Source organism: Xiphophorus couchianus, chromosome 7 (assembly GCF_001444195.1).
Source record: "Xiphophorus couchianus chromosome 7, X_couchianus-1.0, whole genome shotgun sequence".
Taxonomy (NCBI): domain Eukaryota; kingdom Metazoa; phylum Chordata; class Actinopteri; order Cyprinodontiformes; family Poeciliidae; genus Xiphophorus; species Xiphophorus couchianus.
In genome coordinates this window covers 12,097,812-12,121,298 of record NC_040234.1, presented here as the reverse complement: position 1 = coordinate 12,121,298, position 23,487 = coordinate 12,097,812, and the positions used below count along the sequence as shown (strand labels likewise).

General features: G+C 36.6%; 2 protein-coding genes across 3 annotated transcripts in view; one reads left to right on the top strand and one right to left on the bottom strand.

The window, feature by feature from the left end:
• st6gal2a (ST6 beta-galactosamide alpha-2,6-sialyltranferase 2a) overlaps nucleotides 1-5,784 on the top strand; it is a 52,025-nt gene extending 46,241 nt beyond the window's left edge. For both annotated transcript variants that reach the window (XM_028023877.1, XM_028023878.1), the window contains exon 7: nucleotides 1,447-5,784. In XM_028023877.1, the coding sequence (XP_027879678.1) occupies nucleotides 1,447-1,694 (248 nt within the window). In that variant the 3' untranslated portion in view covers nucleotides 1,695-5,784. The remainder of the gene's footprint in view (nucleotides 1-1,446) is intronic.
• tmtops2b (teleost multiple tissue opsin 2b) overlaps nucleotides 1-23,487 on the bottom strand; it is a 29,868-nt gene that overhangs the window by 1,867 nt on the left and 4,514 nt on the right. The window contains exons 2-3 of the mRNA XM_028023894.1: nucleotides 14,841-15,169; nucleotides 5,869-6,102 (exon numbers count right to left, since the gene is read on the bottom strand). Coding sequence (XP_027879695.1) covers nucleotides 5,869-6,102; nucleotides 14,841-15,169 — 563 coding nt within the window. The remainder of the gene's footprint in view (nucleotides 1-5,868; nucleotides 6,103-14,840; nucleotides 15,170-23,487) is intronic.

Here is a 23,487-nt window from a genome sequence, read left to right as displayed (position 1 = left end):
AGTAATTTACTGTAAATTGTGATATCTCTTCAGGGTGCCATCATGAAGATAAAAGTATTGTCCTTTCTAGATATTCTGGAACTGAGCTGTACAAGTAAAAACATGAAAAAGTCTACTTTATCCATTCATCTTCTATACTAGCAGTGTCACCATTTACCAACATCACAGGACAAAAGAGACGCCATTTTCTGTTTTTACACTTATCCATAATGATAGGTATATATAGGTATAAATATTGCTTTGTTTTGCACTTTATGCCACAGAAAAAACGACTGAGCACATCAACACATTTCTAAGTAAATATGACTTTTTTTGACTTGAAGCTTCCACCAAATGTAACACAAATGATCCAAACCTACAAGGAAATAAAAGCACAACAATAACACAAATAAGTGCAAATGTTAAGTTATTTGTAGTAGACAAAGAAGTTGAAAACGTTTATAGAAAGTAAGAAAATGCTGAACTTACAGAAATAAACGTTTGACACGCAATATTTAAGCACCGAAGGTTTTCAGCAGCATGGGAAGAATAATTTGAAAAAATGGGGCCTACTAAACATGTCCTCCGTTTGACAGTTTGCTGAAAATGTTCACACGGAGAGAGCAACAATGGAGAAGATTTAGACATGTGGGGACATTTAGGGCTGCGAGCACAAAAACCATCGGGGACTGAATGACAAACCAAAATCAGTAGGGAAGAGCAGAGCAATGATGAATGACAAAACTACTAATATAGATTTATGCTGAATGCCATTGGTGTTCCCAGCATGTCACAGCAAGAAGCTCTCCTGCAGCGCACGCTGTGGGGACCGAACTCACTCTTCATACATTGTTTTCATCCATGTTTTCTGTTATTTCTTCCCTGGGGCCCGTTTCAGAACGTGGGCTTTGTGAAAATTCAGAGTAGGTTTTGGAGTAAGCATGTGCATATCCTGGGGGTTTCTGTTTCCGAAAACTAGGTGGCGTTTATCCTGAGTCAACTTACTACCGCAGCTTGCACCGTGAACCAACGCTTACAGTTTTCCTGAGACATGGCAAGGAGAGTGTGAGAAATGACAAGTCATTTTCTATTGGAACAAATACTCTGCAGAAATCTTGGCCAGGGGAGGAGGGTGATGAAATGTACTGTCTTTTTGCTGCAGACAGTAATTTATCTCAATAAAATTTCAGCCCCTCTCATCACCGGTATTTTTATACTAACTGCATGCTGTCAGGAATGTTACTGTAGCACCTAAGATGTTCCACAGAAAAGGTGCCCAGGATGTGGCTGTAACTCCATCTCTCACTCAAACATAATGAGGTCCGCTTTAGCAAAGTGGTGCGAAATAGAAACATCCGTATTTAATAAAAAAAAAAAAAGTTTTTTGCAAAAAATACGTAAATTTAAGGTTGCAAGTATTTCAAACATAAACACTGGACTTTCTCCCTGTTTACATTGACATTGCAGGCATTCTCCTGATGATGGCGCTGTGTGAGCAGGTGCACGTGTACGAGTACATTCCCTCCATGAGGCAGTCCGACCTGTGCCACTACCACGAGCATTACTACGATGCTGCCTGTACACTAGGCGCCTATCACCCCCTCCTCTTCGAGAAGATCCTGATCCAGCGCATCAATAAGGGGCTCGAGAGCGACCTCCGGAGGAAGGGACGCGCAACTCTTCCGGGCTTCAGCACCATCGACTGTGGCATTTGAAATATAAAACCCTGTGAGGATGAAAGTAAAAGAGTAAAAAAAAACTGCATACACTGGTCTTTGGTGGTTGACCATGGGAGAGTTGCAATAAAGCCACAGCAGACAAGAAGGTTGAGGCTTACTTGTTTTCAATTAGCCCCAGTAAGAGCATAAGCCATAGCCCTCCTGGGAGGGATCAGCTCTGAGGTTCTCTAAAGACCTTGTCTTCTTTAATAACAATTTACTTGACCAGAGACTGGAGAGGTAAAACACAAAAACTCTGCTTTAGCTGAGCCACGTTAGCTGTGGAGCTGACTAGGGTAGCAACAAATCAGTGCTTTAGATAGAAAGTCAGTTTTTAATAACTTGGTGTGTATCAGTCATGTAAAAAAAAACAAAAACAAGTTTTGCAGTTTTATGGGTGGTATTCCACTTAAAGGAAAAGCCACAGTTTATTACTTCAGATTTCTTTTTTAACAATCCAGAGTCGTGTGAGTGAAGAGAAGAGTCACTCTGAATTTCATAAAAGTCTCCACATACTGCAGCAACAAAAAGAATGTGCAGTTTTTAAAGAGAGATTATCCGCATTACTGTACATATCTTCCAGCAGAATCAGAAGCCGTTTCGAGTCGTCACCGGGGCGTTAGTTTCTCACTACTGATGTTATGATTGGTCTAAAATCACTGTTCTTTGCACGATGACTGAGAGTCACCAGTCTGATCACAGTTTAGGTTTTTTTTTTTAGGATGCACTTGTTTTGTAAAAAATGAACGTAAATGGGGGCCAAAAAATGAAACGGGTGCCGAGAACAGCCATTACCCCGTGCCTGATGGTCAGCTGAACACTTTCCTCGGGTTGCCTTGTCACTGTTTAGATAAATGCAGTACACTTTGCGGCAGGACTGCATTGCCATCCAGTTTGATTGTGATGCTGTGTGGAGCAGTGGATTTTCCTGCAGTCATATAGTTCTCAGCTCTGCCTCAACAATCACCAGCCCCTCAGATTTTAGTTTATCCTTCTCTGCTCTCATTTCACTGTTTATTGAATGTATATTTACCACTGCCTGCTTTGGCCAACCCTGTACCGGAGCTCACCTCTGCTGTACTGTCTGTATACATACGTCGCAGGGATTTTACTTGCATTCCTTACAATTACACATGGTTCAGAGTTGCAATATCCACCACGGCTCAGAACAGAGATGGTTAAAAATCCGGGATTTTTGGCCAGCAGTGTCTCGGGATTTACTTTGCCTCCAAGTTTTGATTATTTTGTTTGCAGTGAGCCGGTGCCACATCTGGCGGTAGCTGTAGACGTTTAAAGTCGGCACGGGAATGAAGGTCTGAAAATATTTGGCTTGAGGGAAGTGTTTTAATAAATGTGTGCAATCGGTAGTGGTTTGATCAAAGATTTGAAGATGTTGCATGTGAAGAAAGCGATTGCTGCAGTAGTGTAGAAAGAAAAAAGCTGCTTCTGTGGTTCGACTTGGGTTGGGTATGTGCTTTTTTAAAAGTTATTCAATCTTTATTTTATGAAAGAAATTATTAAATACTTTAAAATCGAGTGCCATTTTTCACTTTTGGTGTTTTATACACTGTGTGTTATATAAATTTGTGATTTTGCAAATACAATGAGAAACTGCCATGGTCAGCCAACATAAAAAACCATCAGTTGTGTAGATGCTTTTTTTTAATGTGGGACCTCAGCTGTCCAACATACTCGATTGGTTGTTTGGAGTTTATAGGTTTATCATCTCCATGTTCTGAGATGTTGATGCAAAGTGTTTCTCTTCTTAATGAGGCGGCAGACCCTTGTTATTTGAAAAATGTAACTGTGTAGTTTTAAAGATGAGAGATTATAACAAAAATAAAGTAGAATTAGCATTTAGACTTGAATCAAATTCAATAAATATAACACTTAAAACAGAGACCATGTTTTTTGCCCTTTATAGTTCTAACATTGCAGCACAGGTAGCTGCTGCTGGAAGTTGGAAAAGTTTTGCGGAGGAGGAAGAAAGCAAAGTTTTCAAGGGGCGTTGTGACAAGAACGCTTAAGTTATCCATTAATACAGGAAGATGTATCATTAAATTCCCCTAATCCCTCTCTCCCTGCATTGTGGAAAGAAAAACTAATCCTGACAAAAAAATAGATTCATATGAATGTCTTTCAGAGAGTAGCTCCTCTTATGAAGTATAGTGCACAGTCCTTTTGGAAATAGTCGCCAAGCACAATTTCAGACCTGGAAAGAGATTTGGTTGAAATGACATTTTAAGGGAACTTCTGTCAAACTACCAGAATCATTTTTGCGAGGTGTATTTCACACCAAGTAATAAAGCAACATACTTTTCCCCATCCGATTTCAATGTTGTGGTTGACAACATGTAGTACACTACGCATAAGATAACGCAGAATTCAGTGAATTACTTAGACGTTAGTTAAAAAAAAGAAAGCTTCATCACATTGATGCAAAATTGTGTAACCAGGAAAACATTTCCCACAATGAGATATTGAAAAGGTTTTAATAAATTCTGTTCAGGATGTTTCTAGAAAGTGGGCATGCCCTGAGGTCAGTGTGTGCCAAGATTTTGGAAAGTTGGTTTTAATAATTTTATGCTATTGCTTTTTAAAGAGATGCAAGCGGAGGTGCTGGGTTGACCGGCGCGTTCTCCCGCCAACTTGCTGTGCTTGTAAAATTTTCCCTTTATCAACACGAAAACCCATGCAGACACTTAAAGTCATTTCTAAAACAGTTAACACAATTTTAAAACTGCAGTTATGAAGATACTAGCATGTCTGCTAAGCAACAGACTGTAGTATGTACCACAGCAGATAGCTCAACTAATTAACCAGCTATCATTAGTTGGCTATTCTTGCAAAAATTGTGAAATTCTGCACAACAATCGGTTGGACATAAATGTAGTGGGTATTCATTCTGTAGTCAAAGTACTAAATTTAATATAGAATGTTAGACTAATATTAGATATGTAGTTTTAGCAGCAGTAGAAAAAAAATTGGATTTTTTTTTTTTAGGTAGTTATTGTACCAAAAGAATGTAATGCAGGCCCATGCATAGTAATAATTGTAGTCAATATTCTCACTCTTCCCAGTACAGACTAGAAGCATTTGCAAGGCCTGTTGACACTTTTTCAAAATAAACATATACCCAACCCCAGTCTGGTCTAAGAACCCCAGTAATGAGGCTTATAATAAGACTAAACAAAATGATGTTTTTGCAGGCTGCAGGTTTTGCTGCAGGGGTGTTAACGTGCAAAAAGCCCTGAACATATTGTACATTTGTGCTTTCCGTTGCACAAAGCATGCAAAAGTCAGGATTAGGGCTGAGTCTTAAACTGTGTGTGCTGTGTTGTGCTGAAGATCATTGCCATTAATGTTGTAGGAGTCGACTGTGCTTTAAGGTCTTTGTTGTTTTATTAAAGGATTTTTTTTTGCATCTTTCTTTTACTGCATGCTTGTGGACCACATTGGGTTGTGGTGTAGCATTCAGCTGGTCCCTGATGCCTCTTGGCAACTTCATTTCTTCATTTATTCAGTATTGTGCCAAATTCCACCTTAAATTGTTTGTCAGATTGTTAAAGTGGAACAAGAACTCAGAATAAAAACAAGTCTGGGAAATTAGGGTTTCTCTCTATGACCTTAATAGTTTTTTTTCTGTCCACTTAAGTACTGATTTTTTTATTGCCAGTGTTAAATACCGGAAGCTGTATAAAATTTTGACATTAGCTTGTGGATAAGTGGTGAAAGAGTACATTGTTTAGACACTGATGATAAAGTTTTTCCTCTTTCAACCCGTTCTCCAGCCTTTTTTTCTCTTGAGGCCTACTTTTCATGTCTTTGTTTTGATTTACTATGGTGGGATTTGATTTACTCTGGACCACACTGCCTCTGAAGGATTGTTCAGCATTTAATTTTAGGTTATACGTCAGTGTGATAGGAGGTCCTGTTTCACTCCCAGCAGCCTTAGGGTGATCTTGATTTTTATTATTCAGTGGGTTTTCTTCTTCTTCTTACACTTGAATGATATTTAAATGGAGGATTTGTATGATTTGAGCTGTTATCTCCTTTTTTACTGTGTGAATAAAATTGTTGAAACATGCCAAAGTGTTAAGTGTCACTAATTCTAAAATTGAAAAACATACCAAAATTATATAACACAGCAAAAAAATATACTGTTGCTCACTTGTTTATTCATCAGGATGTAGATTATAGGGTTGATGACAGTGCTGCTCTTGGCCAGAAGAGAGGGGACAACGCTGGCAACGGGACCGATGATGTTGGGTGGGCCGAATGTTGCCATCATGGCTACGACACCGTACGGCATCCAGCACAACAGGTAGCACGCTGCCGTAGTCAGAACCATAAACAATATGTGGTACTCTCTCCTTCTGGCTGCCGTCTTCCGGATTTTCCCAACCTGTCGGACAACAACGGAGAAAGGGATCAAAGTTGCCTTAATGTAAAACAACAAAAATGCAGAAATTAAACATTTTCAGGCTTCATTTAAGAGGAAAATAAGCAACAAAGACAAGCTGGGCAAAATAAAAAGTTTTGGATAAAGAGAACAGCTGAATGAATGCAAAATCCTATCCTGTAAGAAACATCTTTACAATAGTTCTCCAAATAAGAAACGCTCTCCTGAATATAAGGACCTCAATATTTTAGTCCTCATAAATAAGAGGGTTCAGCTCAAAGTGAAAACTAATTATGAGACGCACAGACACAAACAGCTTTTCAGCCTCAAACACAAAAAGCATTTAGCAAAATGTAAACTATAATCAACATGTGATGTAGCCAGAGGTTGTATATAAGGAGACTTCTAATGCTTCAGAGATGTAAAAAGGGGGAAAAAAGCAATACATCTGTAAGGGAAATACATCAATATAATCACAGCTTGATGCAATTTGATTTAAAACTAAAGATGAGAAATGCTCACCAACCCAAGGATATGTGTTTAGTTCCCTTTTCAGCCATGATTCCTCTGCCTCCATTAAATCTCATTGAACATAAAAAAAAAACAAGAAAATTGTGTATTTTCGCAGAAACAGACAAAACCACTCTCCAATCTCTGTTTGCAGCTGCTGTCTCCAGCTTTTCTAATTTTCTGTAAACATCTTGTTATTCTTAATTAAATATAATAATTGAATTACATGACATCTAGGTTCTACTTTACATAAGGGATCATTACCAGTGATCCAAGTTGGCCTGTGAGTTTCTTCAACTGAATGTTTGTGTCAATTAGTCAATTAAAAGCTCAGTTTTATTCTAATTGAAATAACCATTTTTTAATCTAACACTACATGTCCAATATCCGGTTATTGTTTCCCAATTGCTCTGTTGCATTTATCTAATCAGAATTTAAATCTTCATAAATTACAGCTCGACCTCCATAATTTTAGTCCTTTGCAAACATCATAAGTGGCAGTTTTTCATTCCTGCCAACAAACTGAAAATCCTTTTGGACATGCATCAAATGCTTCCATACAATCCACTGCTAACCTCAGTAAAAACTGTCGGTAACCTAAAAGATGTTTCTTATATTTTTTGTAAATAAATCTGTATTTTTCTGTTGCACTATTATGTGAAGAAATGACAACTGCAAATAGAAAACTATGCAGTAGAATAGCAAAGTTTTTGTATTCAGTGTCTTATACTTATTTACCTCACTAAATACAGTAATGAGTAACTTTACTGTAGATTTCGTGTGACTGTGCGGATAGGGTATAGCACTGTCATAAGATTTTATTTTTTCGCATTAGAAAACAAAGTGAACAACCATAATGTTGATAAGTGAAAGCCATTTCACTGTCTTGTTTCTAAACAATGGCGTCACGACTTTACATTTTGATGATGCTGACACTTTCTTTGACATAAATACTTGCTTTTGAGGAATAAGCTGTCTGTGGAGCAAGTAACACACTTGTGTTGAGAAAGGCGGCAGCTGTTGTTCAAATATTGGAACTGGTGTGAGGAATGCGCCTAAGTGCCTGAATGCATCTGGAGATAGTTTGATTACACAAAAGGTTTAGCCATCAAAACATCAGATGAACATCTTTAAACACATTCTGGTTCTCTTTTAATATCTGGACATCTTATTACGGCAAATTAGTATGAGCACAAGCAAAGTTGGCAGATTTTTTCATCTCAGATCCTCAGACAACCACAATTTTGGTTTCACTTTTAAGAAACCAAAATTTCTTAAAAGTGAATTTTCTTCACGTATTCGGTTCAAAAAGAGTAGGCGTATTTATTTATGTTCATTTTGATGTCTATGGCTTGCAACTCATGAAAATCCAAAATTCTGGTAATTACTTAATATAATGCAATATGTTCTGTTGCATTATGTTAATGACACTTAATAAAATAAAATAAAATGAAACTTAAGCTCAATATAAAATGACATTACTTAAATGTTATGGGATGGACTACATATTAAGGCGGTAGAAAGCTGATTCAAAAGCTTTTTTTGCGTATCTTTAAGAAGTCTGCTTTTCAACTCAAACTATTTAAAACAGACCAATGAAGCCTGAACAGAGGTAGTCTGAGGATTCCCGATTCAAGCTATTCCAACATGGTGGATGGATCAGGATGAGAATAAAGTCCAAACTAGTGTTGCATTGTCCAAGTTCAGCTCAAAAGGAAAAGTCGGGTGACTTCCTGGATATGCTGGTAAAAGTTTATCCCACAACAAACCATTTCCTTCCAACATCTCAGACACATTTTAGTATGTCAGAATTAATTTGGCTCAAAATTAAAAGGACTCATCCAGGTAGTATGAATCTCACGTGTCTCACATAATTGTCCACTTAAGTCCAGACCCTCTTCTGGGCTTCAGTGGACAAGCACACATATGTTGTAAACAACAAACTATCAAGTAATTTAAGTCACAGTTTATGGTACTAAGTTTTAGTTCCTTTAAAAGTAATGATACATTTTTTAAAGTAAAGAGAATTCCAAGGTTATGAATACAAGGTGTTAAGCTAAATTTCAAACAAGAATATAAGAAAATTAAAGTAAAGTAAATATAATCTATAAAAGTCAATTCATTGCAACATATGTGGACTAACTAATCATCATCTATTAGAAATGGCTAAAAATCATTGCCTCTGTTTGTTCTCAGTTTAGTTGAGTTGATTGAATTGTTTTCCAGTTAATTGCCAAATATTTTGCCAGGTGTAATTACATCTGCCTTATCCTGTTTCTTCAGAACTTTTTATTAAAAGGATAAAACAAGAATGAAGGAAGATTGTTATGTTCACCCAGCCCAAGGCTAAAACAAAATTACCGTACTTCATTATGAAAGAAAGTTGCGTAACTACACTAAAATGTTTCCCAAGATTTATATTTCCATGCAACTTTTCTTATGAGTGAAATCATTTTTAAGTTTGAGAGTCATATAATGTGTTTTTAAGTAAAATTACAAAATTACTCTCGCAGAATACTGATTTTTATATGTCCTGGTTCATTAGATGAGAGAGCACTATGAGCAGGAGTTAGATCTCTTCAATTCCTGCTAAATTTAATGAGAATAAAAAATCCATATAAAAAGTTGAGGAAATAAGAAGAAAGATTGTATGAATGTATAAACCCAAGCATGAAACTTTCAACCTTTTTTGGATCAGGGTTGAAAGTTTAAGACTTTTAAAAACTAATATGGCTGCTGTTAGTTATTTGTGATAACTCTCTTAATAAAGAAGTTATTTGCTCTTTTGAGATTTTTTATTTAATTAAAGCACATCCACATATGCTCAATAAATATTTGTAAAGCTTATTTTATATCTGAAGGCAAAGTATAGGCTGGCAAACTGCTAAAGCTTTAACTAACAGTAACTAGTCTGATCTTTGAGTGCAGAATTTGGCAAATCCTTTTTCAACCTTTGTCTAGAAGATGCTTCACTTGGGTGGATGCTTTCTTAGATCTGGTTTTCAACTTCGGAGCCAATAATTAAACGTAAAATAATTAAAAACAGACAGTTTTCAACTCAGTTTTCTGCTTTTGGTTCTACCTCAATGTTCCTAAAATAATCCTCACTTCACTCCCAGTATGAGTTGTATCTCACTGTCCTTGACTACCATCTATTTGGCTTTTATAAGCTACAGATTACATCTAATTTGCTTCATATTTGCCTCATAAATAACAGGTTTTACTATAAGTATCACTCAAGGCGTCCCGAGTACCACTAGTAGTACTTGATCACGGGTTGAGAATCATGGCAGTATTGAACATTGTGTTCTTCCAAGAATCAAGTAATCTGAGCCTTTAAAGATTATAGTGAGATTACCATATTCATGATGCTCTTTATCTCCAGAAATGCTCCCTGTGGTCTCATGATACACATACGCTTTCCTCTAAATGCCACTTTTCCTGACAGCTTTCCCTTATGAGAATATAAATGATAGAATTTCACTGCTGAACTTTCTTTTCTTGTATCACTTGAGAAACTTTTTTTTTTCTCGTATCACTTGAGCTTCAGGTTTAAAGAAAGCAAAAATAGAAAAAAGAGGATTTGAGAAGAAAAGTAGAAGTCAGGTGGTGGTGATCAAATTTACTTGAATAAATGATTTACGAGCCAAACTGTCCTTTCTACTGTGAGAAGGATTTTTGAGAAGTAGAAAACATTTTAGAGTTGGAAATCCTCCTAACAAACTGAAACACACAACCAATGTTTCTTGTTTGGAACAGTTGCTATGAGAAAGCATTTTTTTTTCTGTCTCAAAAGAATACGGCAGTATAGCTTAGTTTTGAAAAGTTGCACCTGAAGGAACATCAAGACCTCTGGAAAGAACAGGCACCACCATGTTTAATGCAAAATGCAATAGACAGTATATCATCACAAACAGCTCATAGCAATTGTTAAGCACAGTGAGGAATGGATTCAATGAGACAAACATAGAAATCCAGGTCAAAAAGATGAAGACTGACAAAAATTCAAGTTTCAAAATTGTCCAGACATACCGCAACTAGATTGAAACAAGATGTGATCTACGTTAAGGAATATTTGAGAATCTCAAACTTTAGGAGTGCTGATGCTCAGTTTCTCAGTTATCTCTGGTAAAGCAACAATTTCATGACAAAACGATCCTAATCTGTTTTCAAAATTAGCTGGCCAACTGCTGGTTCACTGACTTGGACCCAGGCTCCCAGTGGGACCCTACTGGGAAGCAGAACTGGTGCTGGTGGGATGAACAAAAGCAATGTTGTAAATAATGGTGTTAGTTCTGCAAGCGATGTCTACTTAATTATTCCACATACATCTTTTCCATTTTAGTATCATTTATTTGTTTAATGAGTGTGAAATGTAATGTGTGTATTTAACAGTTAGTACCTTAAGACCAAATGACTTCATCATGTCCTGTTATCCTGAACCCAAGATTCAAAGAAGCATGCACTTTTAATTTTACCATGGCTGGATGTAATCAAAGCACAACATAATTTAAAAACATGTTGTCAATTAAAAAATTATTAATCTTATTTCCATGATTTCTAAATTTGGACCTTGATTAGAGACGACTTAAATGCAAAAGTGAGAAAGACAAGATCACTAAATTGATTCTGGATTTTGAGCTTTAGCTGAATTCATTTGTATGTATGTTTTTCCATGTGCTGCTTTTCCACTTCCTGCTGATTAATTTGTTGTAATTATCCTTGTTTATAAAGTTCATTAAAGAAATTCAGCATTAAAATAAGAAATAAATGACTTCAAACTGAATTACCATCAAGTATGACAAATTAATCCTTCTTTGCTTATACTGTAACTTCCACTCATTTGTGTGTAATTATTGACAGAAGAATCCCAGTGAAACAGATTCAAATGCATTTCTTTATTCTACTCGACATTAGCGAAATGACGGCTCAAAGACAGAGACAATAAATGTAATGAGTTAAGAGAATGTACTTCATCTAATGCCACCTATGCAGATTTCTTAAGTTAGTAGGCACTTTGTGAAAGCTGCTTATTGATACGGTGGGGTCACTGTGAGGTCCAGAGTGCTTTACAATGGATTAAAGCAACTCCACAACTCTCAACAAGCCTTGGCGGTTTAGGCTTCGTCAGATGAGCAGGCCAGTGATAATCCCCCTGCAACTTTCTCCTGCTCTCTGAAATAAAGGTCCAGCTAATTCATCTTGAGACCCGCAAATTAAATTTCCAATCAAAAACACTTCTAGTAATGAAAATTTGTGCTCAGGCAAGAATTAGAGATTTATCAAAATGGGTTTGAGTGATCCTGCAGCTGTTTTTCTCACACATGCTTGGTTACAAGTGTCAGGTTCTCCAGCTTTTATACATGTTTGGTTAATTAATTAAAATACCTTTTTTGTCTCTTTGTTGCCCTGTGATGGACTGGTAATCTTTCCATAATGAATCCCACGTCTCACTGCTTGAGACAAACACCACCCCTTCTACTACCTTGCAAGGATAAGTGGGTATAGCCAATGAATAAATTAATGAAAAACAGGCAGTGTGTCATTAGGACTCAGGAGCATGCACAGAATGCATAAAAGTATAATACAATATATTATGGATGATAAGACCCAAAAAAATCAAGTGCAGTTTGAATAAGATGAGTCGCAAAATGGATCCTTCAGGAACTCCACAGATAACAGGAGGGGATGAGGTGGAGAAAAGTAAATTTCAGCAGACCAGATTCTGCAACATAGTTTGGATGTGAATCAAAATTAAGAAAAATACAATCTTGAATCCTGGCCAGACTCCAGAGTCAATCTATAAGAATGTTATGACCAAGCCTTATGAAAAGCTGAAAAAAGGTCTTTCAAGTGTCTAACATGTCCCTCCAACTCATGACAAGTGGCTCAAACTCTTATTTAATTTTTTAAATATTAATGGGGTTTTTTTTGCTAGTGGAATCAGTGTGTACTTTTCTAAAGATGCATTCCCATGGTGACATTGCATGCAACATAAAGCCACACCTAGCCAGAAGTGGCAGAGGCTTACACGAGCGCCACATAAGGTGATATTGTCCAGCACCAGCTATATGCAAAACAAGACGACTTTACTTATTAGTTTTGAATTTGTGTCCTCGCATAGAAAGACACACATACAGGACCTATAAGTGGATGTTTTCTAGCCGGGGGAAAGGAGACACTTTTAGCTCTTTATTACCATAGTAAGAGGGCAATAAAGTATTTCAAAAATGAATAAATATGCAATAAAATAATGTATTACGGTGCTTTAATACACAGCAATTTCCTAAAGTCTCACATCAACACAAACACAATGAAACCGATTCCTTTCTTGAATGTACACGCATATTTGACAGAGAAATAGCTTTATTTTCAGTTATCTATGGATACACAAACACAAGAGGATTACAACCTCACCCGGAAGTTTCCAGTTCACTGATGCAGTTACCTACAGCACTCCCCTCTGTCTCTTTACATGAAGTTTTGCTCCTAGGATGAAAAGATTTCATCTCAAACAATGGATGCAGGCATAAAGCTTTCCGCAAAGCTGCTTAAGATGATTTTCCTATTACACAGCATAATACGACTCAACTTAATGGCATTGTATTCAGGTTTTTGTAAGCTTATTTGGTTTTTTTTTCTCTCTGTTTCCCAGCGCTTGTTGCATCTTACAGCAAACGGCTTTCTCAATGCAAACTCAGCCAAGGTAGTAACCAAAATAACATTTCAATGCATGGTGAGGTGTCAACCTGGCAGACTCTGAATACAGGCCAACAAATGTGGACATCAGTCAACACTGGACATTTCTGTACACATTTTAAGGTTTACATGCACCAACAACCCTCCTTCCTCTATGTGGATAAAAATAGAAGAATGACAAACTGTCCCATTTTATTTATTTATTTTTTCAAAATCTTATCCTAACAATTCTTACAAAATAAATATAACTGAACCCTTTTCTTTCTCCCCAAGGAGTTTGAGGCACTGGTGGTCTTTATTGACAGCAATCAGGCAGAAAATGTTCAGAGAGAATGGGGAACACATACAGCAAAGATCTTGGGTTCTAGAACTGAACTCCAGTCGATCTCCCACTGAAGCAATTTCCAATTTATATTGAGCTTTTTAAAGCTGATCAGAGTATCTTTGACTACTAAGACTGATATATGCAGATCTGAATAAATCAGAAACTAGCTATACGAAAAGGTACATGTGAAAAAAAATAGAAAGTCAGAGTCAAAGTTTAAACAAGTATGGGTGAGCTGGATATGGATAAGGAGTTTACTAAGCAATGCTGGGGCTTTAGCATAATGACAGACTAAAATTTTACTGTTTGGCAACACAAACTCCAGCTGGCCGACACAAAGGATCAATTTGGAGAGAAGCACCTCAGGACAGATTAGGATCTATGATGCTTTAGACCCTTCTTTCCTCCAGAGGTTTTTTGACATACAAATAAAATCCTGGGGCCTTTCTAGCAATAAAACTAAAAAAAATGTTCACCATTGGATCTTTTAATAGGACAATGATCCAAATCCAAAATCAGGTTGATTTTGTTGACCAATCATGGTCAAATGGCTAAAGTTCCCCCTGCATGCTCTAATCTTGTGAAATGTAACAAAAAGAAAGACCATTTGATGTCCTATTGGTAAAGGACAGAATGTATTCGCAGAAGAAGTGAAAATATTTGTGTAATTTTGTAAAAGATATACATAAATATTTCCTAAAGTGAGGTTTTACAGTGTAGAATAATGCTACTATAAGAAAAAAAAATGCATTATCTTATATTTCATACTTTTTCTCTTAACTAAGGACTCGATTAAACCTGGAGGGTTCTGTAATTTGAGAAAAGCTTTTGGTGCTCTGGAGGAAGATTTTAGGTATTAATTTAAAAAAGCTTTTCCCAAAGTTGGTATTAATCTTTGGTAAAGGCATATTTTTAGAATAACTTTTGCTAAAAAATATGGATTAATTAAAAAAAGCAAACAAATAAAAAACTGAAAAATAAAAAGATTGAGATGCTAAAAATAGTTGTGGGACAATATGCTTAAATTTAGTAAAATATCTGGTGATGTTTAAATACTTAACCAGAAATAGTAGCAGGATAAAGTTGCTCTGGGGAGCTGAAATTATTTAGAGCCACTGTTTGTAATTTTGTCTTCAACATAGTAGAATGATGTGCCGTAATTATTCCTCTACAAATAAACACACGTGAATATCGAGCGCCAGTGTACCTGTTTCACTGCCCAGAGCAGGCGGCTGTAGCAGTAGATCATCACGAGGATGGGCAGACCCAGGCAGAAGATAAACAGGCAGATGATGTAAGCATGTGACTCAGCGGTCTTAGCGGTCCAGGAGACGGAGCAGCTCGTTCCAGCCCCCTCTAAGCCGTAGCTGCTCCAGCCAAGCAAAGGAGGCACTGTCCAAAACAAGGAGTAAAGCCAACACCCCCCAACAGCAAGCAGGGGCTTACGGTAGTCTGGTCCACGCTTGTTGTACAATACAGTCAGAGTGCTGTAGCGGTCGTATGAGAGGATCACCAGTGAGATCAGGGATACAATACCTGGGGAACAAAAACAAAGAAGTGGAAGTGTGAGGTACTGGGTTGGAGATCACAAACATTCAACCAAATACTTTAGAAGTTTTTGTTATGCTGAATTTTTCTTTTTTAGATATCCTTCAACTTCACTAATTTTCCCCTGAGAATTTACTCACAAAGAAGCTAGCGCCCATACATCACTACTCCAGATATGTGGTGAACAATAACAAATTAAGAAACTTTAGCAGCAACCAAAAAAATCTTATGACAGGTGAATAAATGAAGAGCTCATCTCAACCATCAGCTGACTCCTTAATTTCTAGCACTCTGAGGTGCAGTAAAGCCTTCACTGCTGCTTGAGTTAATAATTGCTCACTGAGCAATAAATTAAACCTGGTTCATCATTTCCACTGGAACTGATTTATGGTGATATTCTTTTCAAACTTTATTCTCTGACAGGTACTCCGACCACCAACCGCTTTGTTCTTGTCCAATTTTTCTGAAATCCATGCATTGCTCTCACACATCTCGAACATTTTTGTTTTTGACGTGCGGGTTTGACTAAAAAGGGAAAGTACAAACGATAAAAATGGTAAATGGCCAATACTTGTATAGCGCTTCTGGTTCTGCTCTGCTCTGCATCCCCAGAACCAGAACCAAACATGGAGAAGCAGCATTCAGATTCTATGCACCACAAATCTGGAACAAACTTTTAGAAAACAGCAAAACAGCTGAAACAATGAGTTACTTTAAATCAAGATTAGAGTTGCTTTTGAATATTGGCCAACATGTTCGATGTGTTTTGACAATTTTGATGATGGCACCTGTCAAAATGTAATGTTTGTCACTGGTTTGTCAATTGTTAACTGTATTTTTTTAATGTCTTCTTATTGTGTTTTTATTAAGTAAGGCACTTTGAACTTAATCAATGAAACGTAGATCAGACCACTTTGTTTGGCACCAACAATCACACCAAATTCAAAGTTACTGTAATCCCTTTTCTTCCCCAATTTTGATGCTCAGTTTGATCACCAGCTTTCTTTCCAGTCTTCTTTCTTTCTAGATGCCTAAAGGCAACAAGTTGCTGCCATAGGATTTCTGATCTGCTGTTATGTAACTGAACATTTTTCATAAGTCAGATGGCAGGGGTATCTGTATGGCAAATAACTTCAACGGAAAAGTCTGACAAGGAGCTTTAATCACAGATTAAAGAAAAAGAACCCAGTGAAAGTCTCTCTCCTTCTTGTGCTTTTTCCGCTTTGTTCTGTTCGTAACAAGTTGTAGCCGCTCTCAGCTTAGCTCTCATTCTCAAAGATGCACACCCCCTGGGAAAAGAGGGTGGGCACAGAGACAAGATCTGTACACATCCAGTGCCTGGTAGTTCTCTGGTTTATGGGTAAGACTCTAGTGGGATTGATGTCAAGTAGAATAAAGATTAATACAAGATATTCATGCTGCCTTTAGCAAGTTATTTAAGAAAAAAGCAGGAGTTTTCTGTTAAGGTTCAAAAGGACTGAGTTACAACACAGCCAGGAGAGACTTTCATGCTACATGAAGCAAGTAACGAGGATTTCCATTGAGGAATTGCCTCTTTTCCTAAACAGTGTGGAAGTTATTAAAATGTCGTCTATGGCAAAAGAAAAGTAAAAATCTTTTAACTGATTTTCTTTGTTGTTTATTTCCTTGAGCATTTGCTGTTCTCATGATAATAATACCAATTTCAGTTTATTTCCAAAATTGATGTCATTGTATGTATATGATTTTGGTTATTCTACCTGTATGTCTTCAGCTGGGGAGCAATTTCCCTTGTATTAGAAACACCTGCTTTCAGTTTGTGCCAGATTAGAAATAAACCCCCCAACACTACGGCTCGTCGCTGGCTTTCACGCGGCGTGCAAATGGAGAAGCAGTTATCACAGGGCAGTAGCACCTGTTCAATTTCTGGCAAAATTTTTGAAACCTTTTTATAGAGCATTAATATTTGAAAGAATATTTGCCCTGTATCCAAACACACAGCAATCATATTGCCAGTGTGGATTATAGCATCTGTGCTGCTAGGCACTGTTAATCACAGGACTGATGTGCAATACCATCTGTTAAGCTTGTTTTCCACAATTAAATCCATCCTTAATGGCTATGATGTTACAGTACTTTAATTTGTCACTTAGCCACCATACTATTATGGCAGTGTTATGTAAATGAAAGCAAGGAAAATACAAGAAATATTTTGTTCACTTTACTAATAATGACATCAGTATAATAACACAGCTTAAGTCCTGTATTCTTTCATTATATTACAATAACAATGAGTCTAACCTGCAGAAACCAGAACCAAATATGGTTTATTTACCACTGCTTTGTGAAGTCTTCTGCATGTTTTTTCTTAGCCACCTGTAATATTAAAACTATTTTTGTTTTAATAGTTTATTGCAAGAAACATCTTGTTTGTACATTTTGCAAATTAATCTAATTTGTGATGAATGTTTGAAAATTTAAGATGAAACTTGTCCAACCATATTATTCCAGACTTGCAGTAAATCAAAGTTAAAACAACAACCGACTCTACAAACAAATCAGCCAAACTACATAAAAAGCATCGAGCATGGAATTTCATCCATTAGTTGCCTTAACTACCATTAACCATAAAACCCAGAATCAGCAGCTGACCTGTAGTTTCATTTTTCTGAAAGGTCTGCTATTGTCTCTTGTCTTTTGTGTGTTCAAAAATAAATGACAAGAGTGAAGGCTCAATCAAACTCTAAGACAAGAAAATCCCTCTGAAGGAAAAAAACAATAAAATTGAAGATTTCTCTCTGCAGGTGGTCAGTTTGTTGTCTTTTAAGGATCAGTCTCAGCAGACTGAGGAATGAACAGACAGTCTTATTTAAAGGAACAACAGCAGGAAATGTTTGAAGAAATTTTGTTAAGGTATAAAGTCAAATTAATTTGTCTTCTATTGTATTTCAAACTGCACTTAATACTTAATCTGTTTTTGTCTGGGGAAAAAATGTAAAATACATGGTCACTCAAATTCCTTTTAGATTTGATTACTCAGACAACTTTCACAGGGATCTCTGATCTTATTTAGCTTCTTAAATCTATGCTAGTGGTTAGAAAAGGGAAGGTGTGGTGAATTAAACAAACTGGTAACCACTAACTACTGACTGGACCAGGCTTTTCCAGAAACAGAACCTCCATGGCAGTCAATACCTAGACCTGACATTGCAAAGTATATTGAAGAAAAAAGTAAAGAAAAATAGTAAAGCATAGATTATTATGTAGTAAAATAATAAAAGTTATTATACCCATCTTTCATCAAAGATGAAGAATCTTTTTTTCACAATTTCTTTTAGTTGTGAATTCCACAAAAATGTCCTTTTTCATAGAGTACAATAAGAAAATCACTGTTGAGAAAAAAGTCGTAAGAACATTTCAGTGTGTGTCTTCTTTATCGCTACAAGTGAACACAACAACAGGGCACGTACTCCAGCTCTTCCTGTCTTTGTAAGTTTTATGTTCTTAAGCTGTGCACCTGTTAGCTGAAGTGTGCTGGAAAATGCGCAAAGTGCTTCAATTCTGCTGGTTATTTTCAGACAATATGAAGTGAGGAACAGGTTTCCTTCCTGGCTTATCCTGGTAAAGTTCATTGACGAAAAAAAAAAAGCCTCGACAAAAACCAAGTGCATCACAAGGCCAACACAGCAAAACACAAGAAATGCTATCCAAATGTTGTTGTCTTTAATAAAGTTCTCTGTCAGTGATTATAAAAATCATCAATTTAACTAGATAAAAGCAAAGTGATGAAAAGCATATTTATGAAAATATAAATCTAGATTTAAATACCTGTTTGTGATTATAAAATTTATGTTTTACCCAATTTATTTACAGTAGGGCTGTTGTAAACGAATATTCAAGTAATCAAGTAATCTATTGATTATTCTTGCAATAATTTTTCACATTTGAGCTTCCCTAACAATAACTTTTCTGTAGTTTAGAAAATCAACCTGTAACAATAATAGCTCACTTTCTAAGTTAGCCTGAAGAAAAAGTAATACAAAAGTCTGAAATTATATTCAATTCATTAATAAAGAGGTAGGCTCACAAATACGCTTATGAAAGATGTTTATACTCCAGCTTCTGTATTCATCTTCAGTCAGTTTTACAGATGAACTCTCACCTTGCCCAGACATTTATAGCTCTTGTGTTTATGTTAGCAACAGGATTTGACTCCTGCATTCGTCACACACATAAACTCATCTACCATCTATGTACCGCCACGATGCGTTTTTCCACCCATTTGTTGACACCGGGATAATATAAAATTTATTTTCCGGGATTAGTCAGCAGAGTTACACATCTAAAGCAAAGCCGCCCACAGTGTTCAGTCTATCCGCTCACCTGTATAAATAATCCCGCCGTGCTCGTCCCCGCCGTTCGCTCTGAACCAGCAGCTCCGGGAGGAGAAAAGCTGCCGTACTCAAAGCATCGCTCCCGTCATTTTGAGGGTGTTTATTGGTTTCCCGAAAAATGACAAAAATCCGGGGATTATCATGAATCAGTAAAATCCTCACAAGCCGAATTTGAAAATTGGACGTTGCTGCTAACACTTGGCTTTCGTCAACAACTCAGGCGGAAGTGAGAGCGCTGCGCAACGCAAATAACGATCTGGCGGTATCGGTGCATTAAATAATAAAACATAACGAAGCTTCGAGGCAGGTAAATTTTCCTTGAGGAAGTTTAATAATCGAGTACCTGGAGTGATTCAAGGTATTCGAATCACTTCAGGAATCGTTTCAGTCCTAATTTACAGTGAAATAATTTGCAATCATCTGGGAATTTCAGCTCCTGAGAATGGATTTTTTTTTTATTTATATATTCACAAAAATGCAATTGACATATTTGTGGTCTAATACTATTTTGCAGACGTAAAATCTAAATTTCCTCTATTAAAACACTAAAATAGTGTTTTATTTTTCTTTTGCACTGTATGCTCCAAAATATTCCCTCAGTCACTACATTGTGTTTTGTGATCTGAAACATGTCTACTGATTAGACTTAGCAGAAGCTTTAAATACAGGGGTTTTGATACATATTTTCCAAATGATCTTGCAGATAAGCTGAACTATATATTGCACAAGTACACAAGGTTGCACAGAGTTATTGTCCTGCACAAGCTGACAAAGCTGGTTAAATAAGAGGAAAAACTAAGCAAATAAACAAAGGGGTTAGGCAAAGAAGGGAAAAGATACCAGAAAAAGGGACGACTGTCATATTTATCATATCTTAACACTGCATTGCATTATATTCAAGCTTGATATTATGCAAAATATGAGCAAGACTGTTTTGAAAGCTTGATTAATAGAAGGCTAAACTCATTGTGGAAAGTCTGTGGCTATGAGCTGCAGGATATAGAATTTCCTCAAGTATTCAATATGAACAAAGGAGTTCATTTCTTATTAGCAGGTGCGCTGCTGTTTTGATATACAGTACGCAGATTATAGCCTTGTCTACCATCTTGCCACTTCATTTATTCGACAACCATTTCTTTAAAAGAAAGGAACTGAGAAAGCTCTGGGGTTTATAAAGGAACATTACTTTAAGATAAAAGTTTTTGTTGCTTTCTCATGTTGCTGAAGCAGTTTTACTTTCTGTAGTTGCCTGACATTGTAGATGTGCCAGCTTTAGCAATTACATGCTTTATTTAATTAGCTTTTTATCAGTTCTCTGGAGCATTTAACTGTGCCAGGATTTAAATTAAAAACATAACACAAAAGGTAAATTGCATACCAGAAAGGCAAAAACATTTATTGAAATTCATAATAGCAGTAGCATTAAGAGCAACTCATGCCCATTTTTGTTCTTAATTATTTTATTTTACACAATGCAAATGTTCACTCAGCTTTTTGCGTGGAAGCTATCATCTTTTAAGTTCCCCATATCTACTTGCAAAAATATAGGGAATAGGGAATTGATTGGGATGTACTGAAAGAAAAGCCGGAGCTGACTTTCATCATGAGACCGCTCAGTCTGACAGTGTTTATCAGTTTTCTGTATGTGGCTCTTTGCCTGGGGCCAAATTTGTGGCTGGCACAAGTGCTCCAGTCAGTTGCAACAATTACAAGATCTATCTATTGCTTATGGACATAATGTGAATTGGGTCAACCCACTGGGTGTACAGGACAAAATTACAAATTTTGCAATTAACCAACGTGGGTTAACACACAATTCGTTTGTACTGACAAACAGGTTAGGTTCAGACCTCAAACGTAAACTGCAAAGTGGCGCAGTGTAGAACTGGTAACTTCTTGATGAATAAAATTATGTTATTGTCCAAATATTAGTACCACTGAACTTGTGGTATTTAAATGGGAATAAGTCAAGGGAGGTGTGTGGTTTACCTTCATGTATGATCAGTTCCAAATTGATCAGGATGTACTCAAAAGAAAGCCAGAGTTCAATTTCATCATGAGACCGCTTAGCCTGACCGAGTCCAAAAAGCCAGATGCAGCAAAGATATGATGATACAGTGAAAAACTGAGGTTTCTTCCCAGTACAGGCCACAGGAAACAAAAGATAAGAGATAAAACATAAAACAAGAATACAATTACTGAGGGTATGCAGTATGTCACAGAAACCACTCAATCTATTTGTTACTGTAAATAACCAGCAGATTGAAAGCAGATGAACACCCTTCCCAGGATGTTTGAGCCTGTGCAACAAGCAACTGAACGAGATCTATTGAACAAATAAAAGTGGAACATCTTTTGAAGAACATATGAAGAGACCGTTTCTATAAAAAGAAAAGGCTTTAATTGAGAAAAAAACCCCGGATTGAGCGACCTCAGTAAAAGATAGTATATACATTATATAAATCACAATACAACAGTGCATTTACAGGTACAAGTCTGTTTTGGGTTTTTTTCAACATTTGGTAATGTTAAGATCCCCTGTAGCGACATACCATGCTGAGAGGCGTACAAACGCAAGGCCAAGTTACAAAGAAGACTTTGTCATTTTAAAAACCATGCTTACTTCAAACGAACACTATCAGCAGACAGCAATGCTGTGGATGCTGGCAAAAGGTAGGCAGGAATCTCACACGTACAAGGCAAAAGTCAAGACATAAAGACTGAGAGCAGATGAGCATGAGTCATCCCGCTCAGGACGGATCCTGGCATTTGGTTCCATATAGAAAAGCAAAAGGTAAACAGATTGAAAAGGTGATTGCACTTTAGACGAGATATGACACAGATGTTGGAAAAGATGCCAGATGTCTGTGTCTTTGCCATCCCTCAGGAGAATAGATGGGATCCTTTGTGCACCTTTGCTTCATTTTTATCCCTGTTTGAATCAAGCCTGCTGGAGTCTTGGAGCATATGGTGATCAATTGTAACATTGCAACTTAATGCAAATTAATCTTTGATTATGGTTTTCTGGTTAGACTCCTGGCAATCTTATCTGAAATAAAAGCAAAAGAGCAAGAACAATAGCTTGCTGAAATAAATTATTAAAGTTAAGATTTATTATATTTGCTTGGGACCCACAAAAACTGTAAATGATTGTGTACTGCTGCCCCAACAAGGGAATTAATTGGTAAAATGCCAAAAGACTGTACAGTGCCAGGTATTTTTCAATTACTATCTAAACCTCAAAATATGAGTACAAAGACCAACTTTGTATTTTTTTGTAAATCTGAAAGGAATAGACTTTCACTTCTAAGAATCACAGCCTGCTTTCCATCAGATATGCCCGTATTATGACACAACAGAATATACAGGAGAATTCAGAAGAGCACTGGATCAAGCTTTGTTCATGCAGAAATCATGCGTCTTCAGCACAGCATAGAAGCCCCAGGCAAAATGAAGTCCAAACACCTGCTCATTTTTAACACAGCAGGAAATATTTAAGGCTTTGGGATGAGAAATTATCATAATGCTTCACCAAAATCCCCACTGTGATGATAAGAAAGCAAACAAACATGAATATAGAAACAAATAAGACTAAGATCAAAACTGCTCCATAGGTGCAGAGAAATTAGAGATATTTTGATTATTGTGTGAGGAAATGTTCTTGTCTCAATAAACTTTTTCAAGTCTTTTGTTCTGTATGCAGAGAATTGTTTAAGATTTTGTCCTGTTAAACCAAAAGTTTTATTGGATTTATGCAAAACAGCTGAGGTCAGCAACCTTTATAATCCAAATAGATATTTTTGCTCTTGATCCTCCTAAAGAAAAAGTTGTCTTAATAACATAACATGGGTTATTAAATGTTTTTGAACATTTGCAAATGAAAGAAATGTATTCTATGATTAAATTACATAAACAATTACTACATAAAATGTT